The sequence below is a fragment of the Opisthocomus hoazin genome, chromosome 2, assembly GCF_030867145.1.
Source record: "Opisthocomus hoazin isolate bOpiHoa1 chromosome 2, bOpiHoa1.hap1, whole genome shotgun sequence".
NCBI lineage: Eukaryota > Metazoa > Chordata > Aves > Opisthocomiformes > Opisthocomidae > Opisthocomus > Opisthocomus hoazin.
The window spans coordinates 84,081,977-84,103,917 of NC_134415.1; the positions used below are offsets into that span (position 1 = coordinate 84,081,977).

General features: G+C 35.7%; 1 protein-coding gene across 2 annotated transcripts in view; it reads left to right on the plus strand.

Annotated features, from left to right (window-relative positions):
- ASCC3 (activating signal cointegrator 1 complex subunit 3) overlaps window positions 1-21,941 on the plus strand; it is a 307,731-nt gene that overhangs the window by 76,253 nt on the left and 209,537 nt on the right. For both annotated transcript variants that reach the window (XM_075414315.1, XM_075414316.1), the window contains exons 9-10: window positions 6,020-6,220; window positions 6,684-6,824. In XM_075414315.1, the coding sequence (XP_075270430.1) occupies window positions 6,020-6,220; window positions 6,684-6,824 (342 nt within the window). The remainder of the gene's footprint in view (window positions 1-6,019; window positions 6,221-6,683; window positions 6,825-21,941) is intronic.

Sequence of the window (21,941 nt, forward strand, 5' to 3'; positions counted from 1 at the left end):
GATAGTCATACCATGCAAGATTTGCTTCTAGTTCTAGTCACGTGTAGCATGTACAGCTTTGAAACTACTGCTGGTTCTCATGGCTTTTGTTACTCACATCTGTCTGATGTGTTTTACTCCAGGTTTCCTTTATAGCACATAACTCTTCAGGTACTACACTTGGGATGCGACATAATTTCTACTTACTTGAAGAAATTGTAGTGCTGATTATGGCCCAAAGCTGATCCTAAGCTCTATTTGGTACGCTTGTACAATTTTTCATGTCTTTGTGTATGCTATTTGTTCCTATAAAAATTGTCCCCCTAAGTCCAATGAAATCTCACTGATACAATTTGGTGCTAAATGGAGCAGATTCAAACATCATGCGGTTTTTCTTTTACGTGTTATGAACCTTTGCTTAAAATGTATGTACTCGCTTTGAAAGACAACATTGCAGTCTCTGGGGCGGGTAATTATATTCTCAAATAGTACTCCTAAGATAATATGAAAATAATTTGATCTTTATGGTATTTATATAGTTATGTTTTTATTTATTGTTGTTCCTAAATCTCATGAGCTACTGGCTCCATGAAAGTAGCAGAATATGAAAAGAATCATCAGGAGAGGGAGGCTATGGAAGTCCCCAGGTATACCATCTACATTTATTTCTGATTGCAATAACAATCAGGTACAGTAACAAAATAGGATTTACACTGTCACAAAAGTGCTTTAAATGTATATATGCATAATTAGAAAACAGAGGGGACTACTAAACATTTGTAATTTGGAGGGATAGTGGAATGTATTTATTGAAATGTGTATACACATACATTTACAAATAGATTTTTGTGTGTGTGTATGAATGTGTATGCATATATATGTGTTTTAACCAACAACATTCTAAAGTACAGCAAAGGGGAAAGATGACCAAGAGATTATTTACATGTGAGGATGAGGGACAGCTGAACTTCATTTCCTAAGGTTCATGGATTTTCTGTAAACAGCATGGATTAGTCATGCTGTTACCGGTTAGCTCAATTATCTTTTTAAGTGAAAGTGCAATAGAACAACCGACTGCAGAATGGGATTTGTTACACCTGAAATAATAAAGGTACTTTGATTAAATATATCTACATTAAAATTAGGCCAATGAGTAGGGAAAGTGCTGAAAGTTTAAACTTGGTTTATGAGTGCAATGGATTATCTTCATGATAAATGACTAGTAATATTATTTTGTTATGATAGAACAGAAGAAGTCGTCATTATAGAACACGTATTTTAGGTGATTTTATGCTATGGAAATTAGGACAGATGACTAACATTTCTTTATTTCAGACCGTGAGAAATCATGTCTAGTATTCAATGAAAACTGGAAAAATTAACATGGATAAAACAAAATCTCTTTTAGAGTGAGGAATATAAAGAGAATGTCCTGTAGATAAATAAATAAAATATGGTAATTCTAAGGGAGATAACACCCAAACATATTTTCTGGATAAATTGCTAAAAATGAAGTATACGGATATTTTTTCTGGTGTTGCTCTGGGTAGATTAGGTGAGACACATCATTCTATGTTTGTGCACACCAATATTTCATTTAGAAGCTGCTACTAAAATGCTAGCATTGTACCTTGGAGTTCACTTAAGAGCACATTGGGCCACTGAGTAAAAATTTGTGATACTGAGGTTAATTGCATCTGACAAGCTGTTTCTGCCAACTAATGTTAATGCATAAAGTGATACCAAGAGTAAAAGATCTCAGCTTTCAGTGGTACTTGTAGTTTGCACCCTTTTGTTCTGGGTGAGGGAGAGTGCTATAGACAATAGATAGACCATAGCAGGTTTCGGGGGTATGCCTGGGGAAGAGTGAGTATCTTGTTAAATAATAACAGTAAATATGTTATAAATAAATGTGAGTATCATATTTATTAATTTCGGTAGAACTACAAGGTCTGACTAATGAATTGTGTGACTAAAATTCTGTCTAAAGTACTGATGGCATGTGCTATTTAGAACAGATGCTGTTACTGCAGTGTTGCTAAAGCAGTTGTGTTTCTGAGCTGTAGCTTGCCTGCAGACTGAATCGTATGGACTCATTCATGAATATTAGGTTAATGACTCAAATGACTTCTAACAGTTTCATCTTATTTTTGAATTGCTGTTAGAGCACCAACTCGCAAATATCTTTTTAAATGAAATGACTAATTTAGAATATCTTCATTAAGTGTAATCTCATTTACTCATAAATGTGTTAGTTGTAATAGTAATGTTCAGATCAGAGCTGCCTTGAGTGTTGTCTTCTGGTTTGTGGAAAGAGTTGCTTCTCAGTGGTCTTTCACATTGATTCATGCTTACGTGAAAATGGCACCATCCTAGGCATCAAATAGTGTATGTCAAGAATGTTGTATTCTGCTTAAACTTTCTTCGGTCTGTGTAGTATTCAAGGGATAAAAAAGCTGTGGAATAGAGAGCTGAAGAATGTTGTGTCTCATTCACCTTCAGTAAAAATCAAATTCTGACATCCAGTGGCTACTAGTCCTTTAAGTAAGAAGGGATTTCACTGGTTTATCTGAAGAAGAATTGGTCTGTAGAAGTCTTGACTGCCATTAGTATGCCAGAGGGCAAAAATTGTTCTCAGCTTTTGAACTAGGTAATTTGGGCAAATGACAAATTAAAAAAGCAAATCTTCTAGTAGGTTTATCAAACTGTGGAGTTCTGTGCACACGGTTGCATTTCTGTCCGCTGTCCATTTTATTCTTAGTGATTTTTAAGGGCAGAATGGCTGGTTTTGGATTATGCACTGATCTGTACCTACTGTTTCGAATAAAATGAAGTTTCAATGAAGGGTAATTTGTAAAATTTTTTCAGCCAAATGGGGAGTTGTTTGAAGATGTCGTAAGATCGTGTTTTGTCTGGAGTTCCTTTCTCTTGTAGCTTTTCTAATACATTCTTGCAGAGTCACCTTTCAAAGAATATTATGAATTGACTGTGCATTGTGATTGTGACTGCTGTGTATTGATTTGTCAATGTCTGGCTTTTTCTTTTGAATTGCTTGAAAATTAGTGTGTTGAATGAAAGTCTAGGTTCTAGTCGGAATACCATTATTAATAAAAATATTTTTAGTTCTTAAGCAGGCTTTTATGTGTTTGTTTTTTTTATTAATCTTTTTTCCACTCTTAATATTCCTGTTTCAGTAGGCTTAGCATCTTTGCAGAAAACAAAGTGAGGTGGTTCGTTTTTCTGACGTGTTACACAGCTTCCTCTGGAACATCTGTTTGTTTATTGCTGCTTATCAGGCAGTCTTAATCCATGGTGTTACTACTGTCCAATAGGAAAAGAGGCAGAAAATTATTTATCTAAACTTTTCTGTATTTTTTCCTAACAGATACGTGTCCCAAGGCTAAAATATATGTAATTTCATCCAAATGTAGAGGAAAAAGATGTCTTATAATGCCCACTTTAAACATTAAGAGAAGCTCGAAAAATATATTCCTACAGGCAGTAGTTTAAGAAAACACTTATACTTTATTTAAGAGTATTAACAATCACACAACTATAAGGAGACCTGTGTGTAAAGCTACATGTGTTCAACTGTGTGACTGAAAAATTCCTGTCATTCTTTTCTGAAGATACTTACACCTGACTTCAGTTAGACATCTGTGTTTCTGCTTTTGTTTAAAAACTGCTTCTTTAAATAATATGTATATTGTGCAGTGTGATGTTTTGCTAGTTCAATTCTTTAATCACTCGTTGCATTTGTGAGTTGCTCTCCATAGATCCTTTATTGTATAAACACTGCAAACAGTGTTTATCAGTGTGAACTTTATGGTGTTTGTAACAGCTCCTAAAACCAATTAGATGGAATGGAAGGGAAAAGGGAAAAGGAAAAATATAACCATTTTCAAAGACTTGTCAAGAAATCTCAAAATGAATGAAGAAGCAGGCAAATTAGAAACCTGTAATGACTAAGGAAGCCATAAAAATAGCTGAATGAACCCTACTAGCACTAAGGTAATCAGCAGGTCTGCAGGAAAGCCATTAACACTTTATAATAGTCTTATTCAGGAACATGAAATGAATTTTGAAGACAACAGACCAAGTAAACATTACATATACAAAACTTGATGCAAAACAAATAAGCTGTCCCCCTCAATCTTGCAAGCAGAATACACTGAGAATGAACATTAATAGTGAAAACTGTTGTAATCCCGAAATTCAGCCACTTAAAAAGTTAAACAAATGATGAAAAGTACTGGAAGTACTTGCATTAGATATGGGGCTTTTTTCTTCTCCAAAGACACTTAACAGTTTAGAATAGATATTTGAATATATGTGAGATGTGCTGATCCTATAAATATAAATGCAATCTGTGATTTGAGTGGAACTTGTTTTTTCAATGTTGCACAAGAAGTTTTCAACCTGAAAGCTTTGCTAAAACAAAGGTACTGCTAAAACAAAGGTACCGCTAAACCGAAAAGAAATAGTGTGTTAATTACATAGCATTTTCATTGATTTTTATATCAATGAATGTTATTTTTTAATAGTTCAGGTCCTCTAGAATAAAACTACAGTTGACCAGTCAGTAAGTACATCATTCCTCTGCAGCTAAGAGTATTGTCATATGTTGTGAAAATTGTATATTAACCTGAATTTTTAATTTGCATCTCAGCCTCTCACATGAGGCTACTACCAAGAAGCTGCAGCAAAGCAATAGAGACCTAGTGCTGTTTGTTGCAAAGGTAAATAAAATAGTTGATTTCAATAGCCAATAAAGCTCTTGTTCCTAAGATTGTGCTCCTTGAGGTAGTAATAAATTGTGTCCTGCTCAAATAATTTGCTTAGAATTGGAAAGAATCTTATTAGTATTGGAGAGACTATAACCACAGCAAATTACTGTACATTAACTAAAGCGCCCAGAATAGTGGAAAGAGAAATCTTCAGAAGGTGCTTTCAGGACTGTTCTTTACAGTGAATTTGTACTTTTGTGGTTTCCTACAATTAAAATAAAAATTATTATCATCAACTATATTTTTCATGATAATTAGTTGAAGCAGTGCAGGTAATTAAATCTGTAGAAAGGAAATAATTCTGTGCTCTGCAGTCTGTTTTAAGTGTCTCTGAAAAGTAAGAAAAAGGGAAGTTTATTAGAAAATTAACTTTATATCTTAAAGGTCTGTTCTTCAGTTGTGAAAGTTTTAGAATCGTCAAATGCGAAAATTGTTACTGTCTACATTGGTTCTTTCTCAGTGAAAATATTGTTTTTCAGAGAAACCAAGAACACAATAAATATTTTTATAATTATTTGCTCTTTATAAGAATTAAACATGCATTAATCTATAAATGTAATTGCCTATATTAACTATATAATTTAATTTTTGAAAACATTCTGTAACTTTATTTGAGACTGCACATACAAGTTTTATGTTCCTTTTGGAGGCTGCAGTTTGCTGTAAGTATTGTTGGAGAGATATCTGAACATTAACAATTGCGAGATGGAGATTTCCTCGGAAGCACAGAGGTTGTTACTGAATTTTTGTGTGTGCTTTTACATAATTAAACTTTATTGCACAAAATTAATGATAAATAATTTTTTGGATAGTCTGTTTCTTCAACAGATTCCTGTGTATTGCTGCCTCTTTTGCCATTAGAGTAGCCTAGTTTGTCATCTTAGATTTAAAGATCTATATTCTTCTAATCTGACTATTGCTGTTTTACTGATGTTATTAACAGGTCATTATTTTACTGTATATTAGTTTGGGTCACACTCTTGATTAAAAATGATTGCTGAAATAACTTGCAGCTGAAGATTTTAATTAACTTGAAGAGACGTTATCCTGCTGTATTTTGTTTTCCTTATGGATTTAATAGTTGAAGGTTGGGCGGGAGTGGTATCCTCAGAGTAAAAACCTTGGAATAATAAATATATTTCAATAGGTATCCTAAGTTTTGTCACCATGTGGGTTTTTTATGATTAATATATGTACACAACACACATGTATATGTGAGAAACCCAAAATATGTGCATTGTTTGTTTTAACAGGTTGGGCAACTTGCTTTTAAAGGCATGAAGAGACTAAACCGAATCCAATCTATAGTTTTCGAGACTGCCTACAACACAAATGAGAACATGCTAATCTGTGCCCCCACTGGAGCTGGGAAGACTAACATTGCCATGCTGACAGTCCTTCATGAAATTCGTCAGCATGTCCAGCAAGGTGTTATCAAAAAGGATGAGTTTAAGGTAGGAATTTAATGAACCAAGTAGCAGCTTTTTAACTTGTAAGGTAAATCTCATTGTATGTTATACATGGAATATGAAATCAAGAAGTTTCCAAGAGTATTACACTACTTTCCCAAGTCAAAGATAAGTCTAGTTTTGATTTAGTTCATTATTGGTAAAGCTATTCTTGTTTGTGTTCTAAAAATCTTATTATGCAAGTAAAAAGCTATGAAAATGCATTTAGCTTTGATGCAGAACCAATTTTCAAAGTGATGAGGCTGTATAAGCAAAATCCATTGTTCTTTAAACAGCTGCACACTTATCCAGGAAAGATAACTACTTTTCATATATCACTATTAAGATTTTTTCACTGTAAGTGCCTGGCATCATATTTCACAATAAATTGTGATTTGTAATGGTTGCCATTGAACAAACAACATTGTGGGATTTGCTCACTTATCAAGCGAGTGTCCTTTTGGTGCAGATTGTGTATGTTGCTCCTATGAAGGCTTTGGCAGCTGAAATGACAAATTACTTCAGCAAGCGTCTGGAACCACTAGGCATTACTGTGAAAGAGTTGACTGGTGATATGCAACTGTCAAAAGGTGAAATTCTGCGAACACAGGTATGCTTCATATTTTAAAATGCTGTTCTGTATGTGTATTCATACTTCTTCGTAGATACGCTGGTCTTTTCTTCAAACTCCTTGTGAAAGCATTGGTGAAGCAGCTGAAATGTTACCGAGTCTGTAATTACACTCGTTATGTTCCAAAACATAACTTTCAATTAGGAGTGATTGAAACACTGATACATCTGAAATACCCTAAGCAATGGGCTCATTAATTTTTTTGGTTTCTCCCATTTAGACTTACTACTACAGTGCCCCACTTCTGTGTTACCTTTGTATAAAATCTTACCTGATTTGCAGCTTGTGCACCATAGTGGGTTGTGGCCCTATCCTTTCATAATTATAAACCAAGTGTTGCATGTATGTGTTTGCAAGAACCTAACATTCATAATTTCAGATTTGGCATTCTTTGATAGTAAATAAATTTGAAATGCTGTAAAAACATTGTTGCAAATATGTCAAAATAATACCTTCTTTTTTATTTAAAAAAAAAAAAAGTTAATAAAGCTGTAAGTTCCTGTTACTGGCTGATCTTACTTTTCCTTTTTAAGGAGAAATGAGGCAAAGTATAAGACATTGCTAGGTTAAACATTTAAATGTTCATAGAAATGAACAACATTTCCTTTTTCAGCCTCATAAATAGTATTGCGTGGATGGAGATTTTTCTGTTTTAGCAGATACTTCTTGTCACATTTGTTTCAGACAAGTGCTGTTTGTGTCAGTAAAATACCATTTTTCCAAACTATTGAGATACTTTTGTATCTATTCTTAAATAAAGTTCCTTGCAATAGCCCTTCCTCCTCCTGCCTGGTCCAAGAGACATAATAAGACTTAGTTGTATTATCAATATAAACATTTATAAATGTTTCTTGTAGTAATTACTGATTCAGATGACTTATATTTTGCTAGTCTTAGCTTTGATATATGTTGCATTTTTATGATTAAGTCTAGAGAAAATTCTTCACCTGACAAGAAAAGATGTCTGTATGTAATTAATGTTAAAGAGAACCACTGCAGTAATCAAAGTATGAAGCCCTGGATAGCAATCTTCTTTATTAGAAGACATATGTGCATACATATTGACGCGTACAGTCACAGTGCTGTAGTAACCAATAAATAACAAACCAATATCAGTAACAGCAAAATCACTGGTACTTACTTTATCAGAATTATTTTGCAACACCATCTGCCTAAAATTTGGGTTTATAAAATAAAAAAATTTTCAATAGAGACTTTAATAACTGAAATTATTTAGTTATACCAAATTATAATTTTAAATTACTTCCTGTTTTCACAATACTTTTCAGCTGCGGCACAAAATCAGGTAGGTCAGAGCGAGAGATCATTTATAATCACTGCCAAAACTTAAGTGACAGTGTAAAAGCCTGCTCTGAATGTAACTACAAAGTTCGATGAACAGAATGAATGTAGAATGGAAAAATGCTATTTTTGTCTTGCTCTCCTACTTTGCAACATAATTCATAAAATCTCACCTTGTTAGTAAAATCCTGCTTACATCCAGCAAAGAAGTAAGGAAGTAAAAAAAAAACAACCACAAAAAACAACATTTCCAGTATTATTAAGAAAAGTATATGAAGGATCGTTTGCAAAATTGAAATTTTATTGCTCTAATAATAGGAAATTATTAATATATACAAAGTATTAATTTAGAACAACATAGTAACTTGAGTATAGAAAGACTGCCTGCTTCATCATACTCTGCTGTTCGAGTCCAGAATACCACTGGTAGCATAATTCTTCATTTGCTTCTGGGGAAGAGGCTAAAGTAGATTTATGTATAAAAATCAAGAAGAAATGACAAGGAGAGGACATAGGTAAAAATCAGTTCTTTTCCTGCCATGGACACATCTCATTGCTTTGAAATTTATTTTTTTTCCTGAAATTTACAAATCCTCAAAGGATTTCTACAGTGTCATATGTACTTCATAGGCTAGAAACAGTAATCTGAAGTGTAGCGTATTTGTAGTTCCTAAACTTCTGGGTGGAATGGAGGTGGAAGAAAAATGGTCTCCAGAAGAGGAAGAATTTGGAAACCATTTTGTTATTTTGTGACACAAAATTTTGTTCCTCGATTTTCAAAGGAACTGTAAGTAAAACATTGATTAATTTCAGTTTTGCTTTTGCATCAATAATAGTTTTGCATCTTTTCTCTTTAAATGACTGGAAAGGATAGAAAGACAAATGTATGAAGTCCAAAAATTCTAGGACGGTGAAATTTTTTTGTTTTCTTTTGTTTGTTGTAGCTAGTCAATCAGTCTTTATGATTAATCAGAATTGTAGGAGGTGCAGAGGAGAAATAACACCAATCCAAGAGTTACTGATGTAATTGCTGCTCCTGTTGTTGTAGACTCTTGAGCCCAGCAGTGGGCTTTGTTTTATCCCTGCTTATCGACACGCACAGAAAATATGTAGCCTTATCATAAACTGAGGAAAGGGCACTTACTTGTGCTGGATCTTGCTTATCGCTCTTTGCATATATTGTTTCCAATGAAAACTCATGAGCTTTCTTTCATCAACTATGCATTTAAACTGCCTCGTCCAAGCAGGTTTCTTTCATTGCCTTTTACCCTGTATTAAATTAATTCTTGCTTCAAAACTTTATTTGTCAGCCTCTCTAATGTATACATTTCTCAGACAGGAATACTCTGATATGTGTTGCTTCTATTTATTTTAGCCTTTACTAGTCTAATAGATGAAGTGCCTGTATTTAACGGTAAAGCAGTTTTTGCTGTAAGAATTGACGTTATAGCAGGTGGAAGCATGCACACAATTTAAATAATTTAAATACACATGGATAGCGTATATAGTACGGGGGATAAAAGGCAGGAGCAGGATCTTCAACCGAAGTAGATGCAGGAATTTCAGGTTGGATCACTGTTTCAAATGATCGCAGCTGATTCTTCTATGAAACTGAAGGCCTGATATAAATCTTCTGTAGCAGTTGTCTTCTGCCTCTTTTCTGGGCAGTTACATTTTCACCATCTTCATTTTCATCCTCAGGTGAATCAAAGCAGTCACAATGAAAGATGTAAAAATGAGGTGCTTGTCAGGTATTAGTTAGAGGTAGCACTTTGGTGCCAGTTCTGGTAATTTTCCCCTTCCTTTCCATCCTGCATTCTTCGTTCTTCATACTTTGCATTTGTGTATTTAAATATGTGTATTTTGTAAGTCATTACATGCATCTGTTATCCTGATGAGGAAAAATTGCTTGATCTGACAAATTGCTAACTGTCTCACTTCTCAGGAATCCACTCTTAATGTACAGTGGAGTCTGCCTTTTTCTGCAAATGTTTTTTGAAGTTGAAAATGGTAGCCAAAAAAAAAGTAATAAGTAATTTAAATTTTCGTTCTTTTTATGATGAAATAAAATCTTTTAAATGTTTCTGAAAGATATGTCCATTGAAAAGGACCGTAGCACAATTTTTCAGCAGTAACTTTCTCTGCGCTTTCCATGCTGTCATTTGTATTCATCCAGAAGGCATCTGTGTCTCTTGCTGCTCCGTACTTTTATGGTATTATACATGAAGTGATTTTACTTCCGTGTTATTCCACACTATACGTTGAATATTCATTAACAGCACTATGGTTCCAACACATACTTTGGAAGCCAAGCCTTTCAATACAGTTATTTCTATTTTTACCAATAATGAAATTGCCTTAAAAAGAAAAATCTGAAGAATTGTTTTATTGACTTTTTGGTCAGTCTTCTAACCTGCTCCCCTCATCTGGTGCAATGAAAGCCAGAGCTACTACTTACAGAAGAGTGAGACATGGGATATATGTTAAAACTGTAAGAATTTCCCTTCATGTTTTTGTGAAAAGGACTAAGTGTAAATATTTAACATGATGGTTTAATGTTTCAGACAGACTAGATCCAGGGTCCATTACCAAATAATTTGTATGTAAATAAGTGCTTCGCTGAACCTAGGAACAGAAGAAAATAAACTTGTTACAAAAATAAATAACACTAGCTAATGAGAGTTTATCTTGCATTATTAAAGCTTTTTTCATAGTCTAAGTAAAGATACATTAACTTCTCATTTTCTTTTCCTCATTAAAAACATTAGAAGGAAGTTTATTTCCCTACAGTTGGGATTTTTCCTGTCTGCTCTATTCTAAGTATGTTTGTTTACTGACCTGCGATTATCTAAGCATGTTTGTATACTGACATGCTATTATCTAGAAAACTCTGACACTTAGACATCACTTAAACCGTGATGATCTTAAGCATACTTTAGCCATGATCTTTTGTTTGGCAAGTTGATTTTGGTATGTTAGTGGTTGAATGGAAAATATTCATAAGTAATAAACTCTGTATTTTGCTGGGTAGCATTCGAGATAACGTGAAGTGTTTTGTTAGAAGGCAATGGATTATGTGGGTGATTGTCCTTATGGAGTTTAAGTGTGCGTTTATATAGCTACTCAGTCTTTGCTTTATACAGTCTGGAAAATTGTGTAGCACAAATTCAAAATCGACCTGTGGGCTTTCAGATCAGTTGTCTTTGACCTTGTGTTTGCAACAAATATAGTAGTAATAGTTATCTTTTGGAAGTTTGGAGAATACAACTGTGATTGGAGCAGTATAGATTTATAAGGTGATCACCAAGTCTGAAGGCACTGCCCTGCACTGGCATAGTGTAAGCTGATGAGTAGCATGACGCTTTAACTGGTACAAAACAGTGGTAGCCTCTAGGTAGTTGCAGAAATGCCTGCTGGCCTTAACAATTAGTAAGTTTTAAAGGTAGTGGGTGTCAAAAAAACATGTAGCAGATAATTTCTCTTTAATGGTTTATACATAAGTAATATGAAACAAAATTAAGATCCTTGGCATAGCACAGTGAAAATTTATCAGAATTTCTTCCACCTGTATAAACTTTTAAAATAATTTAAAATATCATCCTGTTAAAGATATTTGATTTTCTTTTGAAAGAAAGTTATTTTACAGTTCTGTTGTATCTTTAGTTACTGTGAATGTTCTTCACCCTTAAACTAGTACCTCAGGAGTTTTGTATATGTGTTAGAGTACAGTTCGTGTCAACCACTAGCATCCTAATTCAAATAAGTACATAGAAATGAGACTGACATTTTAAAGCTGAAATAAATTTTCTATCATGTTTTTGCTTTATTTTGTGCCTCAGACCTGCAGATATAAGCCAGACTTCTTTTATTGGTCCTGTGTCTCTTGCTTTGCCTTGAGGACTGCAGACTGTCATGAGCATTGCTCCTACAGAGATGCCTTGGTGTTAAGGCCAGATTATCAGTGCTTTCTGTGTTGCTAAAATTATGTAGTAGTTGAAAACAAATCTGGTCAAATTTTGAATGCAGGCTTATTTCCCCAGCCTCTATATATCTCTTTCCTTCCGTCTCATATTCTTGGAGTTAAAAGGATTCAGAGAGCAGGAGAAGGAAATTTATTGTCTTTTAAATGAATATTATGGGAAAATGAATCCAAATACTGTTGTGTGAATAGTCCTGATTCTGCAACTTCTGAACTATTGAATATTTATTTTTGGAACTCTCTTGGAATGTAGATGTTTTTTAGTAGAGGAAGATATTTCCATTGTTGTTATTTTTCTTGTTGATCAAGAAAATAATTATACAGAAAGTAAGGTTATTCATTTAAAATACAGTATTGGATTTTCTGTAGTGTTTACGTAGTAGTAAAGAACTTCAAAGCCCACAAAAAGAGATCTATAGATTTACTGAACTGCAAGGCTGTGCCTGTCAATGTGGGCCTGCCAGCCTTCACAGAAACAGACATTTCTAAAACTTCTAGGTTTCTGCAGGCCTCCAAATATCTCTGCCTTTTTTGTCATGGATTTGATAAAAATTAGTTATCTATCTTACTAAAGAAAAGGGTATCAAAAGCAAACGGTGTATCTGACCATAGTCTGCTTTCAACCTAGTGCTTCTAAACATTTCTCCTTAATGCAGGTAGGAAATGGGAAATGTTACAGTAGTGTTCATCATCATTTTTGAACTGCCCTCTTCATAAACTTTTGTAATTTCACAACTCTGAAAAAAATCTAAGATGTTAAAATAAATCAAAGTATAAATTTGTTTGGTGTAGTGTCCTGTGTCAATGAAATACACAGAAGCATGAAGTGAAAGATTAGGCTTTTTACTCATGCAGCTCAGTTTAAAGAAGAAAAAGGGGGGAGGCAAGTCCTGCTAAACCTGTCTTGCACTGTCAGTTAGAAAATAAGCAGCTAGCTGTTGTGCTTGTTCTCTGCTCGTTAGCCTGCATAAGTTAAAATCATGTTGCTTTCAGAGTGGTTTCTTAACATTGCTCACAGTTTATGTAAAACCTACCTTAACATTTTGCTGAGAAACCGTCCTTCAGGGCTTTAGGTATGAGAAGTGAGCTCACTTTCATCTGCCAAGGGCTGAACATGTTGAGCAGCTTAAAAATGTGAATGATTTCCAAGATCTCAATTAAAGAAAAAAAGCCACCAATAACTAAGCAGAATGTCTTTTCATCACCTTATTATGCTCATTTTTGAGGTGTCCGTGCCCAGGCACTGGCGGCGGGGGGGCTGCAGGTGCAAGGCACCTCCAGCTCCAGATGGCTCCAGTGAACCTGACACACCACAGGGCACGGCTGAGCCGCTCGGCCAGGCTGGTGGCACCTCTCTAAAAGTGCGTTTGAGAAAGGGCAAAAACACTGTGTGGCAGTTCAGAGGGAGAGTGTTGACAAAAAAAGTGTGAAAAGCAACCCTGCAGACACCCAGGTCAGAGCAGAAGGAGGGAGGAGGAGGAGGCGCTCTGGCTGCCGGAGCAGAGGTTGCTCTGCAGCCCATGGAAGAGGCCACGGCCGAGCCAATATCCACACCGCAGCCCTGGTAGGACCCTGCACTGCAGCAGGTCTATGGCACCCTGGAGAGAGCTGTGGCCCTTGGAGAGGCCATGCAGGAGCAGGCTTCTGGCAGGAGCTGTGGCTCATGGGAAGGACCTGTGTTGGAGCAGTTTGTGAAGGACTGCCCTGTGGGAGGGACTCCACATTTCGGCAGTGGACAAGTGTGAGGAAGGAATGACAGAGGCAAAGGACCCCAGTTCCCCATTCCTTGGGAGGCAGAGGGGTTGGGAACAAAGCAGTGAAGTTGAGCCTGGGAATAAGGGGGACTAGGAGGAAGAGTGTTTTGGGTTTTGTCTTTGGTTGCTCGCGATTTTTAATTTGCAATAATCAAATTAATTTTCCCCAAGTCAGGTCTGTTTTGCCCATGACAGTAATGGGTAAATGACTTCCCAGACTTTATCTCAACTCAGGAGCTTTTCCATTTTATTTTCTCCGCTTGTCAAGTTGAGGAGGGGAAGTGACAGAGTGGCTGGGTGGGGTGTCTGGCAGCCACCAAAGTCGAACCACTACAGCTAGTTTTAGGTTTGGCTTTTTTTTAAATTAAGTTACTGCTTTCATTGAAATTTTACTTTCGATATTTTAAATCCAAGAGAAATGTTTTGTTAGCTTATTACAAATTTTATTAGCTGGTTGTCTTTCTTTTTAAGTTTAGCTGGCTGTTCATACAGGAAATGGGAGTAGTTTAGAACAAAAAGGCAATTCTTACTGAAGAGCATGAGTAATGCAACAGTACTGATAGTGTTTTTGAAAACACCAGTGCTGCAAATGAAAAGAGAATTTGTGTAAGCTGCATTTGCATTGGCAAATACATTTGTCTGATTACTGAACAGAATGCTTTTCTTGAGGAGAGGAAATAGCCTGAAGGACTGAATGTATTTTGACATCTCGGAGATTAGCTGATTAATTGTACTTGTGATGGCGAGGCAGAAGTGGGAAGTGAAGCAGAGACCACAAAAGCATCAGAGCTGAATAGAGCAAGTACTTCTGAGAATGGCAAATGGCATCAGGACCTTTGAGTAATATGGATGATCACTCTGATAGATTCTGTCAGCTGTTAGGCTCTGATATTAAGTCATGAAGGCTTTATTCCCTATTGGAATCTGATACTAATAAAATGGAATAATGCTTTTTTCTTAAGTTCTTGTTTGCAATATAAAACTAATCAAGTCTGAAACTATTTGAAGCAAAAGAGGGCTATAAACTTGAGATGCCTTCTGTTTTATCTACAACTTTCTTTCTGATATGCTATTTCTCATTTCCTGCACTTTAAGAAGGTATAGAGATGCTTCTAGGTGAAGGCAAATAATGAGCTTGATTCCTGCTACCTTTCTTTTCCGGTGGAAATGGAAATACATAAATTTTGTTAATTTTTAGTGCATTATATTCTGTGATCTTCTGCTATATATGTGCTTTCCATTTCATGCAGGTACAAAGCCCACTGTTAGAAGCTGAATATGCATATATATGATCCGAGGGCTGCAGCACCTCTCACAGGCTGAGAGAGTTGGGCTTGTTCAGCCTGGAGAAGGCTGAGCGGAGACCTGATTGCAGCCTTTCAGTACTTAAAGGGAGCCTATAGGAACGATGGGGACCATCTTTTTAGCAGAGACAACAGTGACAGGACGAGGGGTAATGGTTTTAAACTAAAACAGGGTAGGTTTAGGCTAGATATAAGGAAGAAATTCTTTACAATGAGGGTGGTGAAACACTGGAACGGGTTGCCCAGAGAGGTAGTGGAGGCCCCATCCCTGGAAACATTCAAGACCAGGTTGGACAGGACTCTGAGCAACCTGATCTAGTTAGCGGTGTCCCTGCTCGCTGCAGGGGGGTTGGACTAGATACCTCTAGGGGTCCCTTCCGACCCAAAACTTTCTATGATTCTATGATATAGTAATTTACCTCATGCGTATAGTAAGTACATGAGATAGTGATTCCCTACAGTAGTTACTCATTTACATACTTTTAAATAAACATCACCCACCCACTGCATGCACTTTTATGTTTACGTGTAACCAGAAATGAGGACATCTTTACATTTGGAAAAGGGGATAAAGGGTGAGAGGGTATTTGAAATCAAAGGGGGGTTTTTTGCACTCAGGAATTAGCAAAAAAATTAGTGATGACAGAATTATCACTAAATCATGTTAGACATTAAGAGTTTCTTTTTGACTGCTGGACCTATTTAACTCTGAAGCCATGTAAGTAGATTGAATGTCATAAATCTATGTAAGAAGTACTTTCAATGTCCAGTTCTTCCAATAAAAAGGATTTTTGTGTAAAAGAGAAATCTTGGAAAACAGGATTTGGTGGTGTGGGTTTATTTTTTTAACACTGCTTTTCTTGACATTTTCTCTGTCCATTTCATAGGTTGTGGTAGGAATTAATGAGTTCTGTGGAGGTGATCTTTGAGGGAGTAGTTACAGAGAGACATGCTTAAGCATTACTACTATGAAATTTTATTAAATAGTATGCTAAAAAGACCTCCTAGCCCGGTTTGGTACACAGAAAGATACTGGAAACTGGCTATTGAATCTATATGTGCAAAAATGTAGTAAAAGAAATATATGGCTAAGAACTTGACAGAAGTATGTGGTCAGCACAGCCAAAAATAATTACTTGTTCACATTTGTTACCCCCAAACCAAAGAAGAATTGAAATGGCTCCCTGATTTTGTAGGCTTTGCAGCATGCCCGTAATTGCAAGTAGGTTGGCCTTCTGGTTACTTGTAGAATGCTGAAAAGTATGAAATGACATTGTGAAATTTAAACATCAAAAAGTGTTGCATTTCTTATTCCTCACAAAGCCGTATTTTCCACAAATGTTTCTATTTCTAAACCATGTTGATAAAGTAGACTTCAAAATTTCTTGATTAGTAAGGTATCTACCAAACAGAATCTATAGGAATTTTATTAATCACTTCCCTTTGTTGAATGCAGGGGCGTCATCTTACCATGCACGTCACCACACTCATACAAAAATGTTTCAGTACAGAATTATGAATTTTTAAAATTCAGAATATTAACAGGTTTTCTCCCGTAACAACAGTTCTTAGACTATTCGTATTGTACTGCACTTTAACAGAAATGTAATATAAGAGAACACTTTTTTTTTTAGATCGACATTGTCAATTGTTATCCCATTCATATTACCATAGCATTTTGTGAAAACTGTATGGAGTCATTATGCTGAAAAATTACATAGAATATGTAATCTAAAGTGCCTTTGAAGCAAGATAATAATATTTTATTTTCCCATCTCTTGGTGCTTTGTCATTGTCTGAAGTCTTTCTCCTTCTCCGGTATATTTTGTCCATCCCTGTAGATGCTTACTCTGATGTTAGTCTTCTGTAAGTGGTCTTGATCTCTAACTACATACAGTTGGTTTTTTACTTGCAGTTGTTGAAAACACCTGTATGACTGCTGACCTTAAATGCCAGTCTGTTTCGTTCTGGGATCAAAGTGGTTCTTTGTGCTAGAATCTTTGGATGTATTAGATGCAATAAAATCTACAGATCTTTTTATGGTATGAGGAGATAAACTGTCATGAAGTGGCCATGAGAAGTGATGCAGATTGTAAAGCTCACAGATACAGAAAAGCCCTGCTCTTTTCAAGTTGTTCATTTCAGAAGTTGAGCCTGGTTAATATTCCCTCTTCCAGTATGCCTAAAATGAAAAGTAGTGCTGAATTTTATGCACACTGATGGCTTCAGGAACAGAATATCCTGTTTTAATCAGCATTTGAACTGGGAGATATAATTTATCAAGAGGACATCAAAATCTACTACAAAAAAGAAAGAGGAAAGGATGTGCCTCTCTGAGAAAACTTCCAGAATATTTCTTAGTGGTACAACCTTGCTGAAAGAAAATTTCATTTTTTCTGAATTTTCAAAGTTATGCACTATTTAAAATAAGAGTCATTCTTCCTTGAAATGAGGTAGAAACCTTACCTTTCAAATGACAGAAATATACTAAAAAGTTTAGAACAGAAATGCTTGCGAAAGTGTATGGCTAAGTCAAGAAAAATCGAAATCTTTTTATACAGTAGCATTTTGGTATCCCAGAGTCATCTCCATTTCACACAGTCCTCTCCATATGGATTTCCTTCCCATCCAGCTCACCTCAGGAACAAGTCAGCAGTTTGTTAGCATTGTAGTGCTATTTCTTGACCCTTTAAAGACAAGGAAGTTCTTCCATGGGTGCCATTTTTATGAAGTATATGGTTTTCCCACGGTTTTCTGCTTTCCTTACACCAGCTTGGGGAAACAGTAAAGCAGAGGAAAAAAGTGTTGCAGAGAGGCAATTTGAGACCTGTAATGGTGATTCTTCAATTTCATAGTTTAATGCTCAGCAATAAAGGCAGTAAACTCTATGATTTCATATATAAGACTCCTGGTTGTCTTTGATGATGAAGATGGTTAAGAAAGAAATCAAGTTTTGCTTGTATAAGACATTTCTGATAATTTTTCAGTGGGTTCAGTTAATGAAGTTGTTGCTTAGTTGAATTGTTGTGTGCATTCTTTCTTTTGTTTTTGTTGCTGGGACAACTACATTGCTTTCTCAGGCTGATGTTATCGGTCTGTGCCTTCAGCATTGTACTCTTTATTTTTGGCATCAGTCTTCCAATACCCTAGTGGGATTGTTGGAAGCCCTGCTGATTTACTGCTCTCCCATTAATAGATGTGCCTGTGACAGCTAAGATTTTGCCAGAGGGGAAAAAGTACTTATACATCATCAAACAGTAGCAGCTGGAATAAAAAATAGTAGTCTTTTATAATGAACTGGAAGCACTGCCTGTGACCTAAATTAATTTCTAGATTTATGACAGAATCCATCTTGATTTTACTAAAATCGGGCTCCTGTGCTTCAGAAATTGGAATCGCTACTCTAAGATGTTCGTTTACATTTTATTTGAAATAATTTATTTTTAAAATAGACAGATATAGTGGTTTATTATACTACATGCCTACATGCTTGCTGTTATTGCATAATCTGTAGAATTTTAGTACAGCCTTTGAGTAACCTACTTTGTGTTTAATAATCAAATGTCACATGCTCTGATAAAATGTGTAATTGACTGGCATTCTTTGGTATGACTCACTTGGCTAAAATATCTATTTAGATTGGGTTGGAAGGTGGGAGTTAATTTTTGTTTTAGCAGTAAAATCTAGTTGAAACGATGGCAAATAAAATTACAGTAATTTTGAACAACAGGAATGTGTTCTGTAGTTAAAGGATATAGGGTTTTGTTTGTAATTGCATTCTTGGTTCAGTGTTCCCTTTTATTGGAAGTAATTATGTTCATGCCTGAATTAGCTCCATTTCCTACAAGTTTTTCGAAACTGTTTTGAAACCAAAGTTTTCAGTCTTTTTTCTTTTTTTCTTTTTTTTTTAATGAACTTATATAACTCTTTGGTATTGTTCTTCAGCACTTCTGTGAAAATATACAAATGTTCAATTTGGATCAAAAGCGCTTACTATAAGTATGTACTCTTCCCCCCCACCCCTCCCAGTGCACACATTTTTTCATTTACTTTAAGCTTTATCAGAATAAATTCAGTTTTAATATATCTGTACTTGAAGCACTTGCATTAATCACTGTCTCTGCAGAGATTTGATATTACAGTGGAACTTTAAAAGTACTAGTGTACAAATATAAGAAAAATAATTGTGTTTTGGATACATTATTGATCCAGACTGCAACTGAATATATTGAGAGGAATGCTGTTGCTCTTCGGTTGTGTGGCTAAGACCAACAGTGTCACCTGCAGGTGAATCAAGTAGATTTCTTAATTTGTGAAGTGGAAAACTCAGACACACAAGATAAATTACTTATTGAAAATGGGAACTTTTCAATTAATATCTTAAATCAATTTTGCTGCTTATTCTTGCTGTGAAATTAATTGCAAATATGTCATTCAAAATATTTAAGAAGTGCTTGCTAAAAAAATTTTGAAATCATTCTTTAATGTGTGTAAAAGATGTTTGAGACTGTTCTGCCCATTTACCATTTAAAATCAAGTTACACTGAAAATATGTGTGATTTATGACATTAAAATTTGTTTACTGTGTATGTTTTTATAGAGGTGAAAATTCGTTTATCAATGATTCATCTCAATTCATTGCGGTAGAATATTGCAAAAGTGAATATGAAGTAAAATGTCAAAAGTGCTGCATTTGGGTTAAAAAAAATCAAATTAATAAACACTTTTTTAGTTTGTATATGTAACAGAATGCTCTTAGATTAGTGCATCTGTTACTTCAATGCAGCAGATATTAACAATACCAAAGTCTGTCTTAAAGTAGAATGACACATGAATTTATGTTATGAGAGAGGACTGCTGTTCTTGAGTCTTTTTCTGAGGCTTCAGAATCTTCCATTCTATGTCGCCAGGTTTGTAGTTAATTAAAAGAAAAAAGTCACTTATTTCTTGACTTTTGCATGACTGGGATTGGCTGAATCAACTTCTGTCTGGGCCTTTACTTGAAGGATTTTTAGCTGTGTTATTACAATGATGTGATCATCCAGTGGCTGCTAAATCACATGTGAGTTGCAAAGTACTTGTACAGTTTTAAGCTACATTGTGAATACTGGTGACATTGTCAGAGAGGCTTCTATGTCATACAGATGCATGATGGTGGGAAGAAGCAAGCCTGGGTGAACCTGCTCCCACTGCTGCAATAGAGTGCCAAAGTTACTCTGGGATAGCTGCCTTTGAGCATCCTATTCCTTTTATGTCACACAGGTGGGAGATAAATGTATGTGTGTATATATCTCTGTCTCAGTCTTGTGGATTCTGAGCATAGAAAGATTTGAATACCTTTGCATAGGCTATCATGTGCTGGCTAGTCAGCTGTAGTATTGAGAGACCTCAGTGGTGAGTGGTTACTTTCCATGAGATGCAGCAGTAGGTTAAGCCTGTTTCTTGGTTTTCACAGAGACTGGTTTCAGTTTGTGCTGGTTTTAGAGTGTTTTTCCTATTTAAGAGAATACTTTAAACAGTGTCATTGAAAACCAAATGTTGCTTCTTCATGTCAAAGGCATAGACCTAACCACAAGATTTCTTTGCTGCTCCTTCCGCTTATTTGATCTTGGTTTACTGTTTTTCAGACAGTCCGTCTTATTTAATTGTATACTTGCCAAGTTGTGTTCACTGCTACATCTCTCAAAACAGATAAATGTTACACTGATTTGGTAACCTTGCTATTGGGGCAGGGGGGAGAGTTCCTAGTGTAGTAGAAAGTTTCAAAGGCTCTTCATTCAATTATGTGCTCATATGTAAATATTGTAGATACAGTATTATAGCTATAAGAAGTTCAGTTAGCTTACTGTGTTTATGTCATGCAGCATAACATGCATCCTGAGTTTTAATCTTTTATGCACTTAATGCGCTACAGAAATTTCATTGTGTGTAAGGGTGTTACATGTGTGATTCTTAAACAAAGTGATCTGGTGTTGAAAACTGATCAAATAGCGTGTTACTGCAATATTTTCCACGCTCCTTCGTAAATCACTTAATGAGGATATGCTACTAATGAGTTCAGTAAGCTACTTCAGTATTTTTTAATCTAGGTGGAAAATTCAAAGGCCTTCAGACTTTGGGTCTCTAGTGATCCTGTGAACTTGTTATTCCTAGTTTATGCCTCCAAGCTCACGAGTGGTTCATCTTGATGAGCAGGAAGTCAAGCAAGAGTGGCAGGAGGCCTGCAGGACAAAAAACAAACATAAAAAGGAAGCATGCAAAAGGTGGGTGTAGGAACAGGTGACCTGGAAGGAATGTAGTTGCTGTTTAGCATGAAGAGACAGGGTTAAGTAAGCCAAAGCCCAGGGGTGTATATGAAGGGCAACAAGAAGGTCTGCTATGATGTATTATCAACAACAAAAGGAAGACTGGGAAAAAAAATTGCTAAATGGGGCAGGGAACCTGATGACAAAGGACATGTAAAAGGTTGAGGTACGTAATGCTTTCTTTGCTTCAGTACTTATTATTAGGACTGGCTTTCAGCAATGCCAGGCCCCTGAGACAAATAGGAAAGTCCAGAGAAGGGAAACTTAATACTTGGTCAAAGAAAGTCAGGTTAGGGAACATGCAAACAAACTAGTCATAATGCAAGCCAATACAACCTGATGAGATTCACCCACAAGTCCTGAGGGAGCTGGTCAAAGTAATTGTGAAGTCATTCTTGATTGCCTTTGAAACATCATAGTGATCCTCTGTCATGGGACAGAGTGCACCATCA